Below are 21853 nucleotides of genomic sequence, written 5' to 3' on the forward strand. Positions count from 1 at the left end.
ATAAATATATACTTTTTATGCTCTTTGACTCTTTCGTCTTGATATCTTACACGCGGTAGCGCCTAGTATTGGCCCAGCTGGGCTAGCTGAGTGCTGTATGCCACGAAGATATATAAGTTAAGTACTAACAACTTAGTAATAATTTGGCTGCGCTATAGCTAGTAGGCACGCCGCTTGAAAATTCCCTCTTCATCATTCACATTATAATCACTAGTACGAGTACGTAAGCATCAAAGAGGTATGAAAAGCGGCTAGTTAATCAGAGGAGCTTAGAAGTACTTAATGTTACAGTGGTATTTCTTTGCGCCTGTATAAGTCTATATGTCTGTATAAGTCTATTATAATGCAATACAAAAACAGAAAAACTCCCCCCAATAACTTTGAAACTCCCTATGTCTGTTCGCAATTCTAACAGCCCCGTGTTAAAATAAGTCTAATGTCGGATGAGGCTTAAAATCAAGACAAGATGCCACAAAGGAAAAATACTAGCGGAATTGAATAATAAATAAAATTGTTTTGGCGAGAAAGGAAGAGACACCTTCCTTTTCGGCGGGTAGGCAAATAAAAATATAGGATGTCCTGAAATTATACGCAAGATGCGGGATCTATTAAACACATCAAAAATGGCAACTTCAGTATTAACAATTCACAATTCTTTTTTGCCCTATTTTATTCTCTTATATTTCTCCACTATTATTGTAATTAACGTTAATTGTTGGAACAGAATATAAAAACGTAATAACTGTAGACTGTCCACAGCCTCTCGATTTTTCAACGCAAAAAAGCAAACGAAGCGAGCGCGAGCTTGCTTCTTCCATTTTGCGCCGGCGTCCAGTTCTCTCGCCATTCTCACCCCGCGGTCATCGATCGAAAAAAAAAACACGAAAAAATAGAGGGCTGTGGAATAACTGTTGAAATACGCGTAACACGAGACAGCCCAAAAGGGGCTTTGATTAAATATATGTAAACCGTGCATAGGGAGACAAGTAACAGTTCGAAATAGCAGGGGCCAAGTTCAAAAAGCCAATTCTTAATCATTATAGAAAATCTTTAAAAGGTAATTGATTGGATTGCCATAGCCTTCTTGAATCAGTTTTAAGTTTGCCATAGCCTGACACACAAACCCCTAAAATCCAACAATTGGGCAAAAAGGATGGTGAGACCACCATTAGTGCTAATATGTTATCTTTGGGGTAAATGAATGTCTGCAACTCAGTCATGATGAAGATTGGCGAGAAGAGTCTCTGCTGCAAAAAAACGTTTAGCAGCAGGTGGGTGCCTGTGGAGATGATGGGGTTATGGGAGGAGTGTGGAGGGGGACAGGGGGGCGGGAGCCCGGGAGAAAAGGGGCGGGAAGCGGGAGGAGAGAGGGCGGGAATCGGGATTCTTTAGGTGGCTTGAACCGGGAGAAAACGAGTGAAACTTCGTAACATTTCATTATATTTCACAATAGACATGGAAAAAACAGGAGAGAACAGCTACAGAAAGGGGCGGGAGGCGGGAGTAAAAGGTACGGAAGCGGGAGTTAAAGGTACGGGAGGTGGGAGGTTCAGACCCTCCTGTCCCCCCCCCCCCCATGAGTGCTGCTATCTCTTCCACTACCCTGACCTAGTCCCATAATTCTTTTTTCCCTTTCCTTTTAGATGTTCTGGTCGTTTTGCATTATCATAAAACCAAGGGTTAATTCCTCTTCACTAGAATTGCCCCCAGAGTGTAACAACCTTCACATAATCTTGGTGACTGTAAAATAAGACATTTACCATTTCAGCTTTCATTACCTATTCCAATAAAACATGACGAAGTAATAACAAAATCTGTACTTTACAACATAAAATAAACCATTTGTTGGTGCACAAGCTATAGGAGGATTGTGTAAAAAATGTACTGAAGACACTCCTGTCATGTATCTGATCAAATGTTATGATCACACCGAAATTGTAAAATTGCGACATAACTACGAAATACACTAAAATTGCTAATAGTTGATTTAATTAGTACTGAAGCAGCTAAAACATTGGCAAGAGATAATTCAAAAACGCGAATGACGAGTAAAAGAAATGGTGTGTAAGTGATTTTCTTGGGAAAGTTAAACAAAATAAGAACACGATACGAGGCCAAGTGGAACGTGACTACCTGTGGTACGCGTTGTTGTGTTACACGAAGGTGGTTTAGAGACCTTTAGAATTTAAAAGCGCTCCAAAGACATTATGATTGTACGGAGATAAAAATAAAAATAACGCTTAATAAAATATAATTTTACCTTCTGTTTAATAAAATAAAGAAAATGTATTCAACTGCTCCTCTGGGTTATTTGGTAGTTTTAGGGGGTTGGGAGGTTTTTGTCGAACCCTTATTTTATGCCCAAGGCCTACAACTTCCGTCCAGATTTGGTTGATTTTAATTATCTCGTTTATTGCGTGCTCCGCAGCATGAACGAGCTAAAAGGAATTTTTTACCATTTAACGGGCTTAAACGACCGTATTTTGGCTCGTGACTTTCTCAGTTGTCGCCGGAGTTTTCCACAACGTTCATTCTCGTTTTCTTTGGCTCAGTTGGCGAACACGACGACGTGTATGTTTACACGTACCATGAACCGAAAATAAATGTGCGTCAACAATGTTTATAAATATATCTTTTTTCATCTAACTTGGTAACGTGCGTTACGGATCACATTGTGTGACTGGAAAAAACACTCAAGGCAAGTCGTTAATTTTCGATCGTGCTTTAGGGGAAATTTTCACTTTCAAGGGGAATAAAAAATAAATTACTATGCTTTTGAAAACGAAACCCTATTCCTTGTTTGAAATAGCTGCTTTTTTTTCCACGACAGAGTTGATTGCGTGTATCAGCGCATGTTTAAATAAACCCATTTAGGGTCCTCCAAGGTGACAACATTTTAACTTCTTGATTAACGTTGCCCTTTTTAGAAGTTCCAAAATTGTGATTTGATGTAAATTTGTTTATTACACCATACAAGGGTTTCATTTCTTTTAACCTTTGTATCTGAACTTCATGAAAGTTATTTTTGACGTTACTTAGCGGGGAGGGGTAGCATGTAAAATTACTTCCGGTCTACAACTTACGTCCACACATTTTTTGAACACGCACAACTTCCCGTCAACATTTGTCCACACATTTTTTGTACACGCACTTCCGTCAACAATTGTCACGCATTTTTTCTACACGCGTTCACGCACAACTTCCGTCAACATTTGTCCACACATGTTTTGTACACGCACTTCCGTCAACATTTGTCCACGCATTTTTTGTACACGCGTACACGCACAACTTCCGTCAACATCTGTATCACTCTAACTTCCTCATTCATTGCGTGCTTCGCGGTATTGTTTAGGGTTCTTGAAGAAGTGAGATTACCCGCCCTCATACTGTGTTGATGATTTAGATCGATCTGGCATGAAGCATTTCTTTATAGGTAAAAGAATTCGGTGGCAATGTCTTTACTGTCACTTAAATATTATAGCTTTTATTTGTGTTTCTGCCTAAAATGGCATCTTTTAGTGGTAAAATAAAGCTTGAGACACGCCCAGATCGCTCCCTTCAGTTGGGGTTTTATTCAAATTTCCCACAAGCGTCCCCCTTCGAGAAACATGGAGGTCCCCCCCCCCCCTTAGGGAGTGAAGCCCGTTAGTTATAAGGCGATCTTGTAACTGTGTCAATCAGAACGTTTATGTCGTTTATGGGTGACTTTATCGTGCTAAGTTGCACTTCCACATGAGCATTTTTTACGACCACACCTGACAGGCAGAATATACCAGTCTATGAGCAGAGGTTATCCAAGCAGAGCTTACTCTACTTCCTGGTTTATTTTGAGCGCAATGGCTCAACTTACACTTTCCACAAGAATCTATTTCCAACCGCGAAATGTGATATGTAGTTCCTTTTACGTGTCCAAGCAGAGTCAAGCAAAGATATTTAAGTTGAACGCGTATGGCCGTCTACCAGAGAATCGTCCACTGGCTACCTTAATCATCAAAGGACCGTTGGAATAACTAGAGAAAACACTATAGGCGCTGACTGCAGCTAATGTAAGTAGCACTGTAGTTTAATTGCTATACACTTTTGTCTTATAAGAGCGTCTTATTTTCGAAATGAGGCCGAGCCAACTCTGGATGTTCTTTTTCAGTTCATTTGATTTGAGCCTAAAACGTCATTAACATCTTGTTGAATTCTTCGAAGCTTCAAAGTCGCTTTACACTTACTCCCTATAATTTTGGTGAAAAATAAAATGAGCCTTTCAAAAAAATGAAGTTAGGCTTCCGTTCTCCTTAAACAAGTTCGAGTCAGTAATGAAATAAATATTTTTTGTATAAATACCTTTTCGTAGTCGAGTTCGAGTTTTTTCGCGCTTGAGCCATAAATCGACGTTAATCCACGGGTATCTACAAACGAGGTTTATAATAACATTATTGCATCTCTCACTCTAAAAAAGAAAAACATTTTAGGTCAAGTGCGCGGTAAAGGGAGGGCGGCTTTTTTTGTCTGACGTGCAGGAAAAAAAACGAGCGAGTTTATTGGATTAATAAAAAAGGGTTGGCAGTTGGCTCGATTGATAGAGACGAGAATCTTAACTTCAAACGTTTTAATTCTACGATTAATTGGTAAAGTTATTTTTCGCGAAAGGATAAATACTGGATACGGGTTTAGCTTGGAAATACCATAAAAAAATATTTATAAAACTTGTTAAACAGACCAGAAAAGCAAGAAAGCACCGCGATCACATTGATTTTAAAACCGCCAGGGTCGTGGATGTCAAACTTTCGAAAGCTTAAAAAATACAACAATGTTACAATGCAGAAAGAGAAAACGGTGATTGTTCGAGGCACTACCCAACAAAGCTTCAGATACGGCTGTAAAATGTTTAGCGCTCTGTTGGTGCAGAAAAAGCTACAGAAGTTCATGCATTCAATGGTCGCGAGGGAAAGATTGAAGGTTCAGGTCCTTAGTTTGTCGTGTGAAGGCCGCTTTAGCTGCGCAATCCCGTTTTCAAAAAAAAAGCAGTAAATAGATTCAAAAAAGCTTGTCAAGGATTCAAATAAAATTCCGATTGAATGTTTTGTTAGTTTACTGTTGACAATGCTTTTAAACCACCAGAATTCGTTTTCTGATCACTGTTTTTGCTAGAAAATTTGAAAATGATCAGTCGAGTTTGAAGTTTGGAGGCAGCAAGCTTACAAAGCAGTGCGGGAAAAAAGTTGGCGAGGAAACCCACGGAACACGGCCAGGAAATTTGAGCTGCTTTAATTTCACATGTCATGGGCTCATTTTGTGATGATTATATTAGCATATGTTTTACTAGCATATAATTTTAAATGCACGGCTAGTACGACGACACTTGTATTGGACAATTTATTTGGCCGATATTTCGACTAGTCAACTAGTCTTCTCTGGCCCTGTAGAAGACTAGTTGACTAGTCGAAATATCGGCCAAATAAATTGTCCAATACAAGTGTCGTCGTACTAGCCGTGCATTTAAAATTACTGTTTTATACACCCCGAGTGAGTTCTAGTACATGCATCTCCAAGCTACGTGAGATCCGACAAAGAATTGTGCCATAGTCTTCCTAACGTTGTGTGTGCCCTCTGCATTTAATCGTCCCACATTACTAGCATATGTCTTGCTTGGGGCCTAGGCGGCCCACGTCAGCTCCGAGGATAAATAAAGTTTATTGATTGATTGATCGAGGTCAAGGGTTGTTTTCGTGCCATCAAATCTTCGGCGTGGGAGGATATGTAGTTTTAGATTTTAGAATTCAGAGGCCTTGGCCGCTTTGCATAGAGTTTTTAAATCCTTGACGAGATTTTGGTGTATTGTGCGCATGGAATGATTTTGGTGCAGAATGTCGGTATTTTTTGGCGTCACGGTTTTGTGCAACTACTCGCCGGATGACGTTTTCATGTACTTAAGCATGGACTCCATTTCACTCGCGTCGTGTTGTGGTCAATTTGTGGCTACTAGAAAAACTGTACATCGCAGGCTTGCTTGCCTGCCTTGCCTCACTTCAACTAACTTACTTACTTACTTTCTCGAGAGACTTTGTCCGTCGGGAACAGTCATCAAGTGTAAAATGTTTCGGAGACGGCTGAATTGATGTAGCCGCGATCTGCGCCAAATTGTCAAGATTGCCTCCTTTGAGATATGTTTTGGGTTAATTTGGTATTTGAAACTGAAACATTTCTCTTGATGTTACACTTATTTTACAGTTTGTACTTGAAAGGAAGGTGAAGACGTTCTAACCGAGATGGCAAACTTCACTTGTTCGTTCCTTTTCCTCGTTTTTCTCTTAATATGCGATAGTTATGGTAAGTTTGTGTTGCCAAAGTTTGTTTTTTTTCTGTTTTGATAATGATAAGTTCGATGAGGTTTTTTTTAAAAGAGAGCGATAATTGGCTAACTTAATTTAGAATAATAAGTACACAATATTTATATGTCATTTTCAACGTATAAATGTCAGTGTATGTTCTGTCAACCTTATGAAAGGAAATGATTTATTTAGCGGATATGGAACGTGGGAGCAAAAGGGGGAAAATGAAAATCCGTTCTTCAGTTCAACAATGGATATTTTTACAAAAGAATCTACCTTGTACATGTATTTTGAGTTGATGTCGTGTTTTACGCGCAATCCTTCAGATGTTCTGATGATTAAACTTCGGTTTGCTTTTGCTGTTGACTGATTTACGCTGATGCCCCATTGACACGCTGTTATTAATTTCAGGTCTACCGCTTAGATACTTGACATCATCGGATGAAGGTAATGATTTCTGCTTTACATGCACGGCATGCAATACGTGAAGTGTGGGTAGTTGTCCAACTTCGCGATCAAAAATAATTTTCCTTTATCTTTTTTGTCGGCGAGAAGGGTTTGATACACAAATATGAAAAGTCAAAACCATTAGTTTTGCTTTGCTATTAGCTGAAAGTGAACTTTTGCCGACCTGGGGTTACCGTCCAAGATCAAAATAATCGTCCCAATATAAAAAGAGATAAGCTAGCTTAACCTTTTGCTAGTTATCACAGTTCCATTAACGGAAACTGTACACTAAAATCGCCTCTATATGACATAAATAAAAGAAAAAGAGAAGTTTTTCATGTGTAAGAAAATATATCTTGTTTTGAGACCGCTCTCTCATTTTGTAATTAACTCACAGTGGACGAACTAGTCCGATTCTTGATAAAACTTGCTCAGTGGCATTTTTTTCAGAAAGGCCAGTACAGGAAATATTTCTTATAATATTTTCCTTGGTGATTCGGGGGTTATCGTCGCATTTATTTTTAATTTAAAGCTGGGTACGGACACCAAGTATACGCGTATTCTGCAAAGATACAGAACAACGGTTGATTTCTTATTCAATTTAGATGACTGTCATCAGATCATGGATATCGCCATTCTGGGTGATATATCTCAAAGTATGAAGAAAGCTGACCGCCATCAGCTGGTAGAGATCGTCAATGCGTTGGTGGACAAACTTGGTGTGTCTGCAGCTGGCAATCACTTTGGTCTTGTCACTTTTGGTGATCGTGCAACAGTCCACCACAACTTTTCAAACACGAATTACCACAATGCAAAGAACTTGAAGAGTAGCGTGGCTGATGCGTTAAAAGTTGTTCCAAAAAGAGAGGGAACTCGAACAGATATGGCTCTGAATCTGGCGTCGACCAAGTTGTTTACCGAGAAAGGAGGGGACAGACCAAATGCCAAGAATGTTATGCTAATCTTTACTGATGGAATACCGTATATTGCGGGATGGGATAAGGAACCACAAATTCCGTTTGCGAAATTGACAAAAGATTTGGAGGTATTTCTATTTAATTTTATATGATTTTACTTTCTGTGAAACACCCTTTATTGAGCCCCTGGGAGACTTCCATTTGAAAGGGGAAGGGATGCTCGTCGGAAATTTTGAAAAGAACCCCTTGAAGAGACCAATCTGGCTTTGGCTGGAGCTTTTCTTGTGCCCTAAAAGATACCAAATACAAAATAATAGAATTTATATTCGTACATTTCTTCGTGTGCAACCCTAAACGAGATCTTCAAGGCTAAAATTATTGGCGATTTGCCCGAAACACCCTAAATGGGACCAAAAACACGAAATTTACACCCCTAAGCGAGACGACGAGGAGTCCCCCCCCTCCCCGGGTAGAAAAGCCTCCTACATATTGCAAATTTTACCCTTAAAACTTACCCCGAGGTAATTGTGATCAATATGAGAGAGATTAAGCATGACGTTATACGACGAACGAGCTTGCCTTTCATTTTGTTTCCTTTTTATGGAATTGTCAAAGTTATCCCTCATAAAAATAAAAAAAAAATTCCAAATTCACGACATACACAAAAGTACTCATTTCCGAGTACGAACGCCAAACGGCAAACGGCAGCATTGAGGACTGATGTGTGTCATGAAAGCTAATTATCATTCCTTTAAGATGCCCTGCTATCTCTAAATTTCGCGAAGAAAATGCTTTGCGCTACCCTCATTATCAAATAAATAATAAAATACGGTACTATTTATTTAACGCAGGCTAAAAATGTCACTATCAAGGTTATTGGAATTGGCCCAGGCGCAGCGCAGAACGAGGACAAAATGAAACAGACAGCTGGTGAAAAAGGAAAAGTAGTTCTTTATAGCAATTTTACAGTGCTGTCGAACAAGCTTTATGAAGATTTCAAAGAGTTCGTCTGTGGTAAGTTTGGACTGTTATATAAAAGAAAATCTTGATATTATGATGGTGCAGGAATGAAATTGAAGAATTCATGTAACAAACAAACAAGCAAACAAATATACATAGATAGATAGATGAATAGATATAACGCGAACCTGATCGAATTTACAAGTAAGAGGAAAGAACATTACACTGATAGTTATTTAGTGTCTTCGTAAAATTAATAAGATGCCTAGCGAATGGGCTTTTTAAGCTTCATTCCACAGCAGTAAACGCTCTGCTATGTTACTATACAACTGAAGTGCTTTCTTTCCTTTCAGCTCCTGTAGACGGAAAATACACTGATTGGTTTCCGGCGTCAGAGTGCAGTGTGACGTGTGGAGTTGGAATACAGACATTAAGAAGGACCTGCACCAATCCCCCGCCATCTAACGGTGGGAAAAATTGTACCAGATGGGGACCTGCTGTAAAGACTATTTCGTGCAATGAAGGGAAATGTCCTAGTAAGTCAGTAGTATTCAAGTAATGGTTTATTTACTTTAGACGCTAGGGCAACGCTATTGTGTATGGTTCCGTGGAGAAGGGCATGGACAATTCTGTCGATATGATTTTGCAGCTGTGTTGTTGACTATGAATTGATTTTTCCTCCTTCTCTCTTAGGTCCTATAGACGGAAAATACACTGATTGGTCTCCAGTGTCTGAGTGCAGTGTGACGTGTGGAGGTGGAATTCAGACATTAAGAAGGACCTGCACCAATCCCCCGCCATCTAACGGTGGAAGAAATTGTACCAGATTGGGACCTGCTGTAAAGACTATTTCGTGCAATGTGCAGAAATGCCCTGGTAAGTCGATACTCTTTCAAGTTATTGTTTCCTTGCTTTCCCTGGGAGGCTAGAACAACGATAGTGTATAGGGTTCGGTGGAGAGGACCAGGAAGGGGTAGGGGCGGCTACAAATCCCTTTTTTGCAGTCCAAATTGTCTTACCGTCAATTTCAGTTCCATTGGGAAAATGCCAGAAAAATCTCAGACTCGATTATGAAAATAGTCGATGCAACACGGTAAAAGTATGCTGATGGACAAACAAGAAAAAGATTGAAACTAGTGACGATAAATCCCTTTTCGATCAATATAGATAGTGAGTAGTGTACAATGCTGAAAGGTCGCTCACTGAAAGAGCAATTTCGCTTTGAATTGCTTGTTTGGTGTCACGTATTAGGTCATGAAAATTTGTTTTGAACATTTCCAACACTAAACAAATTTAATGCTTAAAGGAGCAATGTCATGGCATTTCAAATCATTTTTCTGATTAGTAATAACTTGAAGGAAACGTCAAAATAACAGATTTCTAACATGGAAAAACACTAAAGGAGTAATAAAAACCCAAAAATAAATTAGGATGGTTTCGACTGACGAAGATTAAGACGGATTACAAATGATAAAGTTGAAAAAACTGCCAATTTTTCGACTTAAGTTACTAAAGGTTTACATTATATATATATAATTCTTAATGTTCTATTCCTTATTGTAACTATAACTATGTTTCCCAATAAAGCTTTATTATAGTAAATAAGCATTACCCAGTTCCCGAATTTAAAACTAAGGACCGGACCGCTGAGGGAACAACAGGACACAGAAACAGCGAGGATTGAAATGCACCAATCACAGCTGTTGAAAACCAACCAATCACAGCGCAGCAGCGTGCTTTATAAGTTCACGCACAACCAGTCGACCTTATCGCCTGATGAAGACTGGCAGTGTGCAGTCGAAACGTCGCGATCTCCATAACACGGGACTACGTCGTGAGCCAAACGAAAAATACGTTATTATTGTACTCTACCACGATGAATAACCACAACATTTTTTACGATAAGGAATCCTTGCTTTTCAGTTCCTCGTGCGTGTCCAACGGATGTGGCATTTATCGTGGACTCTTCAGGCAGTGTTGAGTCAGAATTCAACGATGCAAAGGAAGTAGTCAAGAAACTAGTGATGACTTTGGATAAAGCACCAGGTAAAAATCGAGCAGCAATGGTCCTGTTCGGTTCCTCTGCCTCACAGGTAGCTCAGTTTGGACAATACGAGACGGTGGACAAATTTCAGGATGCTGTGCAGCAACTACCAAAAATGGGTGGCAGAACGAGAATCGACAAGGCCCTAAACATTGCAGTCGATCAAGTCTTACCGGATGCCAGACAGGGCGTGTATAAGATTGACATAATACTAACTGACGGTGTCCAGTCAAGCGGAGCCAGGGGCTTGAAGCAAACCTCCAAGCCCTTACGAGACGCAGGTGTTCGTGTGCTGGCTGTTGGTATTGGCGCTGGAATGGATAAACGGAGACTCAGATTGATGACAGACCGCGACGAGGATGTTGTGGATGCAAAGGACATCCAAGGACACTTGCAGGGAATACTTGACTACCTAAGCCAGCATGACTGTAGTAAGTATCAGTTGTAGCCTGATAAGTATTTATGAACTTGACGTTCTAATAATAATAAAGATGGCTTTATATTGAAAGTTTACTAAAAGTAATCTAAAAGTCTTCTATAAATGTTACTCATATTAAACTTTGGAAAGTGACTCTGTGAAATGCGATATCAACCAATTCTGAGTTTAGTATTACGTTCACAAGCTTTTCTAAATTTTAACCTCATCTTTTAAAAATGCAAACCCTTACTGAATAGCGTTAGTTGATATTTGAACCGTAATTAACCTTAAAAACTGGGTGGAGAGAGGCACCATGAGAGTAAAGTGTCTTGCCCAAGAACACAACACAAGTGACCCCGGCCGGGGCTCGAACCCGGACCGCTCGATCCGGAGTCCGGCGCACTAACCATTAGGCCACCGCGCCTCCCATGTTGTCTCCGCAGGCAAACGTATAAATGTAAAAATTTTATGGTCAGGGTACCGCGTTCTAGGGCAACAAACTTTCATTTACTTGTACACTGCCTATACTATGGGCGCTTTCCATTTGTCAGAACTGGCCGGCTGGTCTGGTGGTGTTGAATCCTAAATGGCCCTTTTCCACGAGAGTTTTCCACACATCCACCACAACAGTGTATCATATTTATGCACTGACTGATTTGAGAGGAAACATTTGACCTAAAACGGAATTTTCTTCTCGAATATACCGGTCTGTGTTTTTTTTTTTGGTTTGGAGATTTGAGTAACAAAAAGAATATGACGGCGAGATATGCCACTGTTGTATCTCATTTATTATTACAAACTAGCAATGGTATATTGAAACTCTTGAGTTTTGATTGGTTAACAGGCAATGGTATATGAGCTCATATACCATTGACCACCAATATGGTTGCCGGTACGCGTCAACGAAAACAGTTTGGGAGCTCAAATATTGCAATTCTTTGGGAATTTTTAATAAAACAATTACTCCACTCGCGCTTGTTGGATATGAGATCGATTGGCTATTTACCATCTCATATTCAACGCGCGCTCGTGGAATAATTGTTAAATATTGAATATTCGTTGCAGTGAATAGTAAGTGGCAAAGACGATTGAAATGAAAGGGCGGTGAAGTCTGACCCGGTTGCTATACTTGACATATGATCTATCCTTCTGTAATCATCTTTTTTTTCTTTTGTGTTTACAGCACCACCAAAATCTCCATTTTTACCAGGTATGTATTTCCTATTTTCTCTGGTTTTCTAATAATAATACTAATAATAATAATAATAATAATAATAATAATAATAATAATAATAATAATAATTTTATTAAGCTAATATTAAAGTTTACATTTTTTTTCCGTATTCTTAATAAAATAGAAATAAGGTATTACAGGAATTTGTAGTTAATTAAGTATTGAGCTAGGGAGCTAAATGAACCGGTAGGTTTTCAAGTTAGCTCCCCGTACAATAAATGTTATAAATAGTATAAAAAGCAGGTGATTAATATATAAGAAACAATAGGGAAGAGGACTTACGAATTTACAAACCGACTTAGTTTAATGGAAAATCAATTTAGTTTTTGTTCTGACAGGAGGTAACGTTTTGTTTGCTTGGGAAATGCTAACACACCTAAGTCTTTCAAAGAAGATGGAAGGTCTTTTCAAAAATCAATTGCCATGAGAGTGACGGATTGCTTTTCTACATTAGTGTTTACTCTATGCTTATAAAAATTCTGTTTGGCTGTATATCTTGTGTTGTATCCATGCATTTTTCTAGCATACCGTATTTAAATATAGTCAAGTACTCTAGGGAGAAGGTCATTATGCCATGAATGTGCGAATTTCAATATTTCGAGACGATAGATGTTGTCTACTGTCAGAACTGCTTCTCGTAAAGCTGCTGTGTTTTAGTACGTTGGTGGGACGTTTGAGTATCCACACGATACGTTTTCTTGGCTTAAAGGCCCCGCGAAAAATGAAAACGCTTACCAAAATTGTTTCCTGGGCGTGAAAAAGAGGACACATTTTACTGTGAATATCAAGAGAACCTGTAAATATACTTTTATCAGATGGCGCTTTAAATGACAGGAATTTTGGCCCCCACGCCTCGCATCCCTACAACAACACGGGCACAAGCTTAAGATTAACATCCAAGTTTTAATCGTTTTTAAATTGCAAGCAAAAACGTTTCGTGATTGCGAAAATATTTCTTTTTTATCGAGAACGTTCCTCCGTGTTTAAGTTGAACGCAATGGTCTCAGGTAGTCTAGAGAGCTTCACCTTCATAAACGTATTTACAACTTCAAGGTAATGATAACGATATAACAGTAACGGTAACGGTGTAACAGTAACGACAACGATATAACAGTAACGATAACGGTAATATTTTAGACACAACTGACAACACATGAATATCGTAAATGTTTTTCAACCAATTTTTTTTTAAATTTTTTTTAAAATATTTTTTAAATATTTTTTTAAAATATATTTTTTTAAATATTTTTGTGATACATTTATGAGTCATATGTGCCAGTCATCATTTGGCTGTGTGACCGCGTCATGCGGTTCTAGTCAAGACCCACATTTCACCCTTGCTCACCACAGAGTCCCAGTAGCTCAGTGGTAGAGCATCCGTTCTAGAACACGGAGGGTCGTGGGTTCACATTTCATCTGGAACTCGGATTTTTTTCCGAGTTCGATGCTATTTAATCTTATTTAAATATTTTTATATCGTAAATATTTTGAAATGCACGTACATTTCGTGACATCGAGTTAAATATAAACACACAATCTCTTCATTTTCTTTTGTTTAGGTTTTACATGCGATGATGAACCTGTCTACGCAAGTATGTGTCAAAAGAGGGCTTCAAGAGACTTTTGCTGGGACAATCCTGACTTCTCGGCCATTAACTGTCCAAAGTCGTGTAATCTTTGCCGTCGAGGTAAGTTTTGTCTTTTGTCAATCTACTGAGGTTATTTAATCCCATAATTTGTAACAGCTTAAAGGGAGGATGGGTAGAACGAGTATGCTAAGAGAGTAGCGTTACCCGTTCTAAAATTTTAGCCACGCCCATTCTTCAGCCAGCGTCAAATGTTTGCTTACAATCAAGAAGAGTGCGACAAACATGTATATGAAAAGTCCACCCTAAACGTGAATGAAGAGTTTCAAAAGAGAGATTCAAAAGACATTTGCTGCGATATGACGGCCATTTTGATTTCTGTTGTTTTAAAGACATTATGGGATGCACCACTGAATAATGACACGAAAACATACAACCTCGTCGCCTGATAATGACTCTATCGAGAGACAAACGAAAAAAAGTTCATCTTTTCTTGTCTTTAATCACGATGAACAATAAACACATCTTCAATGAAATATATTCTATGGTATTGATGCCAACTTTCTATCAGTATTGAATTGCGGTCTTTTACAGTTTCCCTAGTCTTCCCTAGTTGTTTTCCTCATTTCTCTTATCTTATTCTGCAGGTTTAGATTATGGTAATACATACTAGTTGTTTTAATATCTTTTGTATATATTGTTTCAGAATCTTAGTGGCATGCAGTGAAGCAATGAAGGAAAACAGAAGCCAATCACTGAATTTACTTATAACAAAGCTAGAATAAAGTAAACCAAGGTGTGGGGGGGCTTAAGGACGGTTCGCGCTAATTGTTTATGCGCATCCTTAATTACTGCTCACGTAATTCATGTCGCAACGTTATGCCACGCCATTCATTGAACGCGCGCGCTGAGAAAACTTTCCAAGCACATTTAGGGTGGATAGCCGTTCCGCTCACTTCGCTTGGAGTTTGCTCTCTTAAATGGTCGGTGACCCCTACTTTTTTCTTAACGTATTACTTTTGTTAATTAATATCTACGTTTTGCGAGAAAATGAAAAAAATCTATCGAGTGGAAGTTTGTTTTTATTGTCCAACTGACGTTTGAATTACGCTTTTTGAGCTTCTCGTTTTGCCGAACGACAGTTTTTATTGCTTTTTTACAGGGTTAAGTCTTACAAAAAAGATATCAACACTATGAATTATTTACGTAACAGACGCCCTTCCACAAAATGTGACTAAGATCGTTTACCTCCGTTCACTAATCTTCCTTTTTTTAACTACAAGCCTTGTGAACACTGCTGATTACGCACGCCAATTTTTCCAAACTCAGGATAGTTTTCCACACGCTTTATCTCTGAAACGCGGGCCTTATCTGGCCGCAGTAACAAATTTTAAAAAATCTATCGAGTATAAAACTTTGCCGCAAACGTCCTTAACTATCTATCGATTTATCTATTTTTATAATATTAGTATTTTTATATTTTATATCTATTTATATAATATTAGTAATTTTTATATTTTATATTTGTAATATTTATTTTAGTGTCCCCAATTAGCTCTTTAGCTAAATACCTTTGACACTTCAATAAAGTTTATTATGTATGTATGTATGTATGTATGTATGTATGTATGTATGTATGTATGTATGTATGTATGTATGTATGTATGTATGTATGTATGTATGTATGTATGTATGTATGTATGTATGTATGTATGTATGTATGTATGTATGTAAGACATTATTCATCACGTAACAAGTGTTTTTAAGTGCTATTATATGTGGGGGGACGCTAAGGGCTGTTCTAGGTAAAACAAATGTAAACTAAAGATGATTAATTAGTTCAATAAAGTGAATGAACTCAAACTTGTTTTTCTGAACTGTTTAACAACGATAATAATGCTGCTAGTTTTCTGTGCTGGTCAATGGCACTGCAAATTTGTATTTACTTCCTCGACCTGTTTTTTTCCTTAGGTTTTGATTGTAGCCATATTTGTCTAAAAGAGCTAATAAACGTGACTCAAATAGCGAATTAACTGCGAGATACTTACCTGTACTTGTGATATTGTGTATTCTTGTCAGACGATCAAACACCAGTGTTTTTTGTGGGGCCGGGCACTAAACATTAGGCAAGGAGACCAAGGTTATAATTTATGTTATTCTGTTAAATTTTCTGCGGTCAACTCTCTCTAAGACGGACACCGTCGGGACCGGCCCCAACTGTCCGTCTTAAAGAGGTGTCCCCCTTATAAAGAGTCGAGGCAACGTGACACCAGAAATTTTGAGATGATAAAGCTAAACGGCTATGCACAGCGAATACACGTCCTTTGTAAGTCGCTTACTTTAGCAAAACCTATAAAGTGAAACAAAAATAATATCAAAAAATTCAACTCGTTTGCTCATTACAAACGGTAATACTGTAAGTAGAAAACTACCTCTTTGGTGCCCATACACTTACGCAGAGGAGTAATACGCTAAAGCGGATTGTTTTTGGTACGTTTAGTATTCTAAAGGCGCTGACTTACTATGCTATATGTCGATACCAAGTTTTGAAGTATTATTCACTAAAAAAGAACTTTTTGTGCCTGTCCGTTGGCGGTTTCAAAGTTTCCGTTGTCCGTCTTAGAAAGGTGTCCGTCTTACAGAGAGTTTTGTTACAGTAAAATTACTGAAAAACGGCAGGGACCAACACCAGGTGTCCGTCTTATGGAGGTGTCCGTTTTATAGAGGTGTCCGTTAAGAGAGAGTTAACTGTATAATAAAGTGAATCATTAGTAGGACCAATATACTGAGTTTTTTCTCGTTACAGCGTAAAGGCCTGTCTAAACTAGAAAAAATTGTTGCAGAAACATTGTCTCTTGTCATGTTTCCTTGGAACCTAAATTAGTGGGAAACAAGGAAAATGTTTTGCTGTTCAGGTGGCTAAACGAGGAAACAAAGTTTCGGGAACAAAGTGTCACGTGTAGTCTGGTTTTCACTGGCGACGCAAGCACAAGCACAAACACAAGCGTTGTAACGAATGTGTGATAAAAACTAAATTAACTTTCCGAGTGCAACAAAAGTCTCTAGAGCATTCTTAATGAGTCTATGAATTCTTAATGCTATTGTAAACGTTTGGTAGCGCTATGTGTTCGTTTATAGCGTTTCTATCTCGCACAGAATGCCAAGCTTCAAGAATTAGTCGTTGTTTCCACACCGTTGACCTGTCAACAATTTCGACGCTCTCCAAATCTATTTGATGGTCGTTAAGCATATGGTGTTTTGCCAACAAAGAGTTTTTATCCAATGTTGCGATGGCCTTTGCGTGTTCTTTCATACGTGTTTTAAGCGCGCGTGATGTCTGACCAACATAAACACAGTCACAATCGATCAAGTGTAAGAAGAAGGAAACAGTAGTGGCCGAAACGTCCAAAAATAACATTTTTAGCCAGTGTCAAATTATTAATTCGAATTTTCATCTATAATAATAATAATTATAAAAACAATATATAATTATAATAAAAACCTTCCCAAAATTCTTTGCAACTGAAAAATCGTCAATGCCAAATAACTTGGTCAATTTGAAGTCAGCAGGAGTAGTACGTCGTATAGAAATAACTCTTACCATAAACTACTTATTGTATAAGTCGTAGGTTGATGACGTCATTAGTCACGTGACTTTGCTCAGAAGTTCGTTTTTGCTTACTGTGACGAAAATAGTTTATTACTAAAAAAGCAGTCATTGCAGTTTGAAGCACATTGGTGTGAGGCATTTCGGACTGCTCAGGTACCGAACAAAATATCAAAATTAAGGTAGCTATGCACAATTTTCAAAAAATGGGAGTCTGGGTACAAGTGCGTATCTGGCGTTGCATTAAATGCGAGGTAATAAGAAATTGCATGTTGGTAGATAATTATATGTGAAAGAGTTTTTAATTAATCCCATTGTTATGACGTCATCGATCACGTGACCAGAACGGATCACATTTTTAAATTCGCTTGAAAACTTTACTAGAACCTCTTAGTCCATGGGCCCAGACCCCAAAAATAGGTGTTTGGTACCATTCGGAGGGACAAATGCTATCATATATTTTTAGAATCCTTGAACATTCTAGTTCATTATGGTATGTGATAGCAATCCCAAAAGAGTAGCTTTCTTGCTGAAATCACGTGATTTCTGACGTCATCTTTGGAAAGTCAATGCTGCCTTTTATTGCTCAGAGGGTCATAAATAATCACGTTTTTGAAATTTAAAGGGCGTTTTTGCTATAAAAATGGGGTAAAAAATGTTCATCAGGGGCAGCTGATGTTAGCTAAGATAGCTTGTGCCTTTCTCTCCGTATGGTTGCCATGACAACCAAAGTGATTTGTGAAATATACCTCCTCTAAGACGAGTTCGAGGTCCGTCCTGTTAAAAACGAACCGAGTTTTTAAATTAATAGACAGGAAGAAACGAGGATTCGTATCTTACAGTGCTAAGCGAGTGAACAAGATTAAAAAGTTATTTTTCCCCCTCTATCTGGAGAAAAGAAGCACTTTTCGAGTCAAGCGCGCGAAAACGGGGCTTCATGTTGACTGACGTGTGTCACTGAAGTGAGCTTTAATTTGGTTTTCCAAAAAGACTTTAATTTGCAGTTGACTTGAGACTTGAATACAAACTTCAAACGTTTCATTCCTACGATTCATTGGTGCAGTTATTTACGGCGAAAGCATGAGAGCTTAAAACGACTGAAGAATGCTTTGAAATAACTTTTTTAATTCGTGAAACAGAGAAGAACAGCTCAACTATAAAGAAAGCACCTCGAGCAATTTACAGCGTGTTTGTCAAGCGTTCGAAAACTTGAAATTGAGCAGTATTCTTCCCAAATATACCGAACGTCGAACGAGAGAACACTTAATTGTCAAGAAACTACTGCGGGAGAAAACCTCAATACCGCCGTTATTATTTTACCGCTTTCTTTTGTCCTCCTAAGAGGAGTTTGGTGAAGAACTGAGCTTAATCATGAGCTGAATGGAGCTGAATCAATTGCCACGTGTGACGGAGTGTTGGAAATAAAAGTTCGAACGATTGCTGAGATAAAGAGTGACCGCCAGCATTCAGGTTTGAATGCTAATAACTGCCTTGACTATGAGAAACTGTATTTTAGTTGGGAAATGAATACATCACAGAGCTTGAAGCTGTCTGGTCTGGCTCATATTCAACTTCATTCCGCCTTCAAAACAAATGAACGGACCTCTTTTAAATAATTTGCAGAAATTTCGTCAAGAACAGCAGCAGGTAAGTTTTTTTCATTTTTAATGTTTTATTCGTCTTCTCTTTACAGAACTCTCAAAATCCTTTCCAACCAGATTTCGACTTATTTACAGTACTTGTAAAGACTGACATATCGAAAGAAAAAATTGTAAAGTTCGTGACTTTACACATACTACATTGGGGGCGTTTCCGGTTTCTATAAGTTATGAAAAATCTGGTTTTATACAAGCGTGGAAGATCGCCTTTGTTTTCTGAAAATTTTATCCAAATAGAAATGTTTTTAGCGGCTCTCAAAATTTTCTTCTTAAAACATTTCGATAAACAAAACTTTTTTAAAATTTCGACTAAGACGGCCGTAAAAAATGACCAATCACAGTGCGCGTACTGTGAGACATCATAAAACAAAGATATAACATAATGCAAACAATGCAATGTTCACGGTCTCCTCGCATGCTTGGTCGACCGGTATTTTTCCGAACGGATTTTGGTCTCCAACTTGTACGGAAAATCCACCAGATCTGAAATACTCTGAAATTTCTGGGTGCTCTTTCTCAAGATGGGACATTTCAGATACATAGGCAGATAAGTATCTCGCATAGTTAAGATTGTCATATGCAAAACACCAGGGGATCATTTGCCGAACAGAAGATAAGTGCAACTCCCAGTTTCCCTCCCTAGATGCTCGCAACAGCCCCAAGAGGATTTCCACAAGATCAAGGTACGACATCCAGAATTGTGACAGTTTCCCTTTTTCTAGCCGCAGATACTTCAAGTAGTTGTCAAAAAGTTCGACAAATTTGGCGAAACCAGGACTGGTCATTTTCTCCTCAAACTCATTTGCGCAGGTGTTTTCGTAAAGTTCATTAAGACTGTCAAAGAATACATCAACCGTTCTTCTCTTATCCGGATGATTGTCTTCTACCCATGACTGGAACCCTTTCCAAGCGAGTCTCATAAGAGCTTCATACATAAGCTTGTGACACCTCACTGCTCGGTTATATCTGCGACCATCGAGCACGCCTGACACGGATCCCTCTGCAATGACACCTGACTCGACACAAAGGTCTCTCAATCCAGCGTCCTGAAAGCGTTTTCCTACGATAGACAGCAGAGTGCAGGCTGTATGAAATACACCCATCCTCAGCACTAGATCCTTAAACCTCTCACTATGTTTCCACTGTATCTCCGTCGCTTTTGCGTACAACGCCTGGTCGAAGACGACAACTATACTCTGAAGCCGGAGAGAATCCTTGATTTTAAGAGATCGTACGAGAACTTCATGAACTGTGGCCATATCAGTGGCGGGAGCATCGACGGTTGGCAAGTATCCTACGTTGTCTTTGGACACCGGCTGTTCACGGACTGATATATTGAACCCAGTCCAACTGCTTGCTTTCTGCTTTGCGTTTGAATGAAGGCGCACTAAAATCCAAAGCAAGTTCTTTTTCCGTGCGTGCTCTATCACTTGTTCAGAGGTTACTTCCACGTAACTTCGCGCGCGAGGATTACAGCGCTCACCAGCATTGTATGCAGGGATTTCTGTGATAGTCGAAGAATCAACGCTCCTCTGTCTCGTTCTTGCTACTTCAGGCACTGCCACTGGGGGAAGTTGGGGTCCAAAGTGTCTCGCCTGCACAGCGATACCATTGACCCTGTGGGACGTTCCTGATCCAGAAAGTGTTTCTTCCAATCTATCAATGTTGTCCCAGGCGAGAGTGGTGTTTATGAAAGGTTGAATATTCTGTGGTAGTGGAATTTCATTTTCTTGGGTCAGGGCCATTTTGTGGAGACAAAGTGCCGTATTCATTTCCTCGATCTGCGAATAAGCGACTCCGTGTCCAAAACGATTGAGAATTTGAATAAGTTCGACGTTATTTGTTAAAGACTTGACAGCGTACGGCAAAAGAATTTGCTTAGGTGGCTTCTGACGCCCACCACTAACTCCAAAAACAATGTCTTGTGAGAAAGAGTTTATCAGACGCTGTACTCTTGCTGAATAGCCTTCTTCTGGACGGTTTACACTTCCAGTCAGGACAGTGTGTAAGAACACCTCAAGTTCCTCTGGAATATTCACTGCATTTTCGGCCAGTTCTGAAGGCTGGGGTGGCCATGACATTTTTGCGTCTTGTGAAATAATTGCATCACGAATGTACAGACCAACTTTCTTTATTTCTTCGATCCTGTTACGTGAAGTGCTGATCCCTTGTTGTGATAGATGATTCTGAAGAACTTGCGCTGTGTCTCTTGCCAGTTGGAGTCTTGATATATTATCAGGGATTACGAACTGTTTATTGTTCTCCAGTAAGTCCTCAAAGTGCAGTACACTGCCGAATTCTTGCTCCAACCTCCTTTTTAAATGCTTTTTCGTGGAGTCTTTGATTTGTGAGACACCAAATGAACGCATGGCCGACAAGAGTACATCTGTTAATTCCGTTAGTTTAACAAGTCTTGGATTCTCTAGTAAATCAAATCTGATATAATCAAATAACATTTCATAAGCTTTGGACTCGATACGGGCGTAGCTATCAGCTGCCTCCTCTTCTTCAACACATTCGGTCACAGTGGGGCGCGTGTAATGTCGATAACACGATCTGTGGTACCAAGCGTCGGCTGCTACAAGCTCTCGCGATACAACTGCAATCATCTTGGTGTCACACGTTGCAATGGCAGTCTTCCGGATAGTCTCGTCTGCTC

At 39.0% G+C, this 21853-nt stretch overlaps 1 protein-coding gene and 2 long non-coding RNA genes across 3 annotated transcripts in view; 2 read left to right on the forward strand and 1 right to left on the reverse strand.

The window, feature by feature from the left end:
- LOC144652686 (uncharacterized) overlaps nucleotides 1-21853 on the reverse strand; it is a 207603-nt gene that overhangs the window by 64372 nt on the left and 121378 nt on the right. The gene's annotated exons all lie outside the window — the stretch shown is intronic.
- LOC144652514 (uncharacterized) overlaps nucleotides 3931-21853 on the forward strand; it is a 60269-nt gene continuing 42346 nt past the window's right edge. Inside the window, exons 1-7 of the mRNA XM_078512538.1 lie at nucleotides 3931-4046; nucleotides 6223-6321; nucleotides 6735-6770; nucleotides 7376-7815; nucleotides 8539-8701; nucleotides 9001-9183; nucleotides 9341-9523. Of these exons, the coding sequence (XP_078368664.1) occupies nucleotides 6261-6321; nucleotides 6735-6770; nucleotides 7376-7815; nucleotides 8539-8701; nucleotides 9001-9183; nucleotides 9341-9523 (1066 nt within the window). The 5' untranslated portion in view covers nucleotides 3931-4046; nucleotides 6223-6260. The remainder of the gene's footprint in view (nucleotides 4047-6222; nucleotides 6322-6734; nucleotides 6771-7375; nucleotides 7816-8538; nucleotides 8702-9000; nucleotides 9184-9340; nucleotides 9524-21853) is intronic.
- Nucleotides 11077-15172, forward strand: LOC144652670 (uncharacterized). The gene is made up of 4 exons (XR_013570583.1): nucleotides 11077-11122; nucleotides 12293-12319; nucleotides 13903-14031; nucleotides 14636-15172. It is a non-coding gene; the product is annotated as an uncharacterized LOC144652670 (long non-coding RNA).

Source organism: Oculina patagonica, chromosome 4, assembly GCF_052425735.1.
Source record: "Oculina patagonica isolate OP01 chromosome 4, crgOcupat, whole genome shotgun sequence".
Classification (NCBI taxonomy): Eukaryota; Metazoa; Cnidaria; class Anthozoa; order Scleractinia; family Oculinidae; genus Oculina; species Oculina patagonica.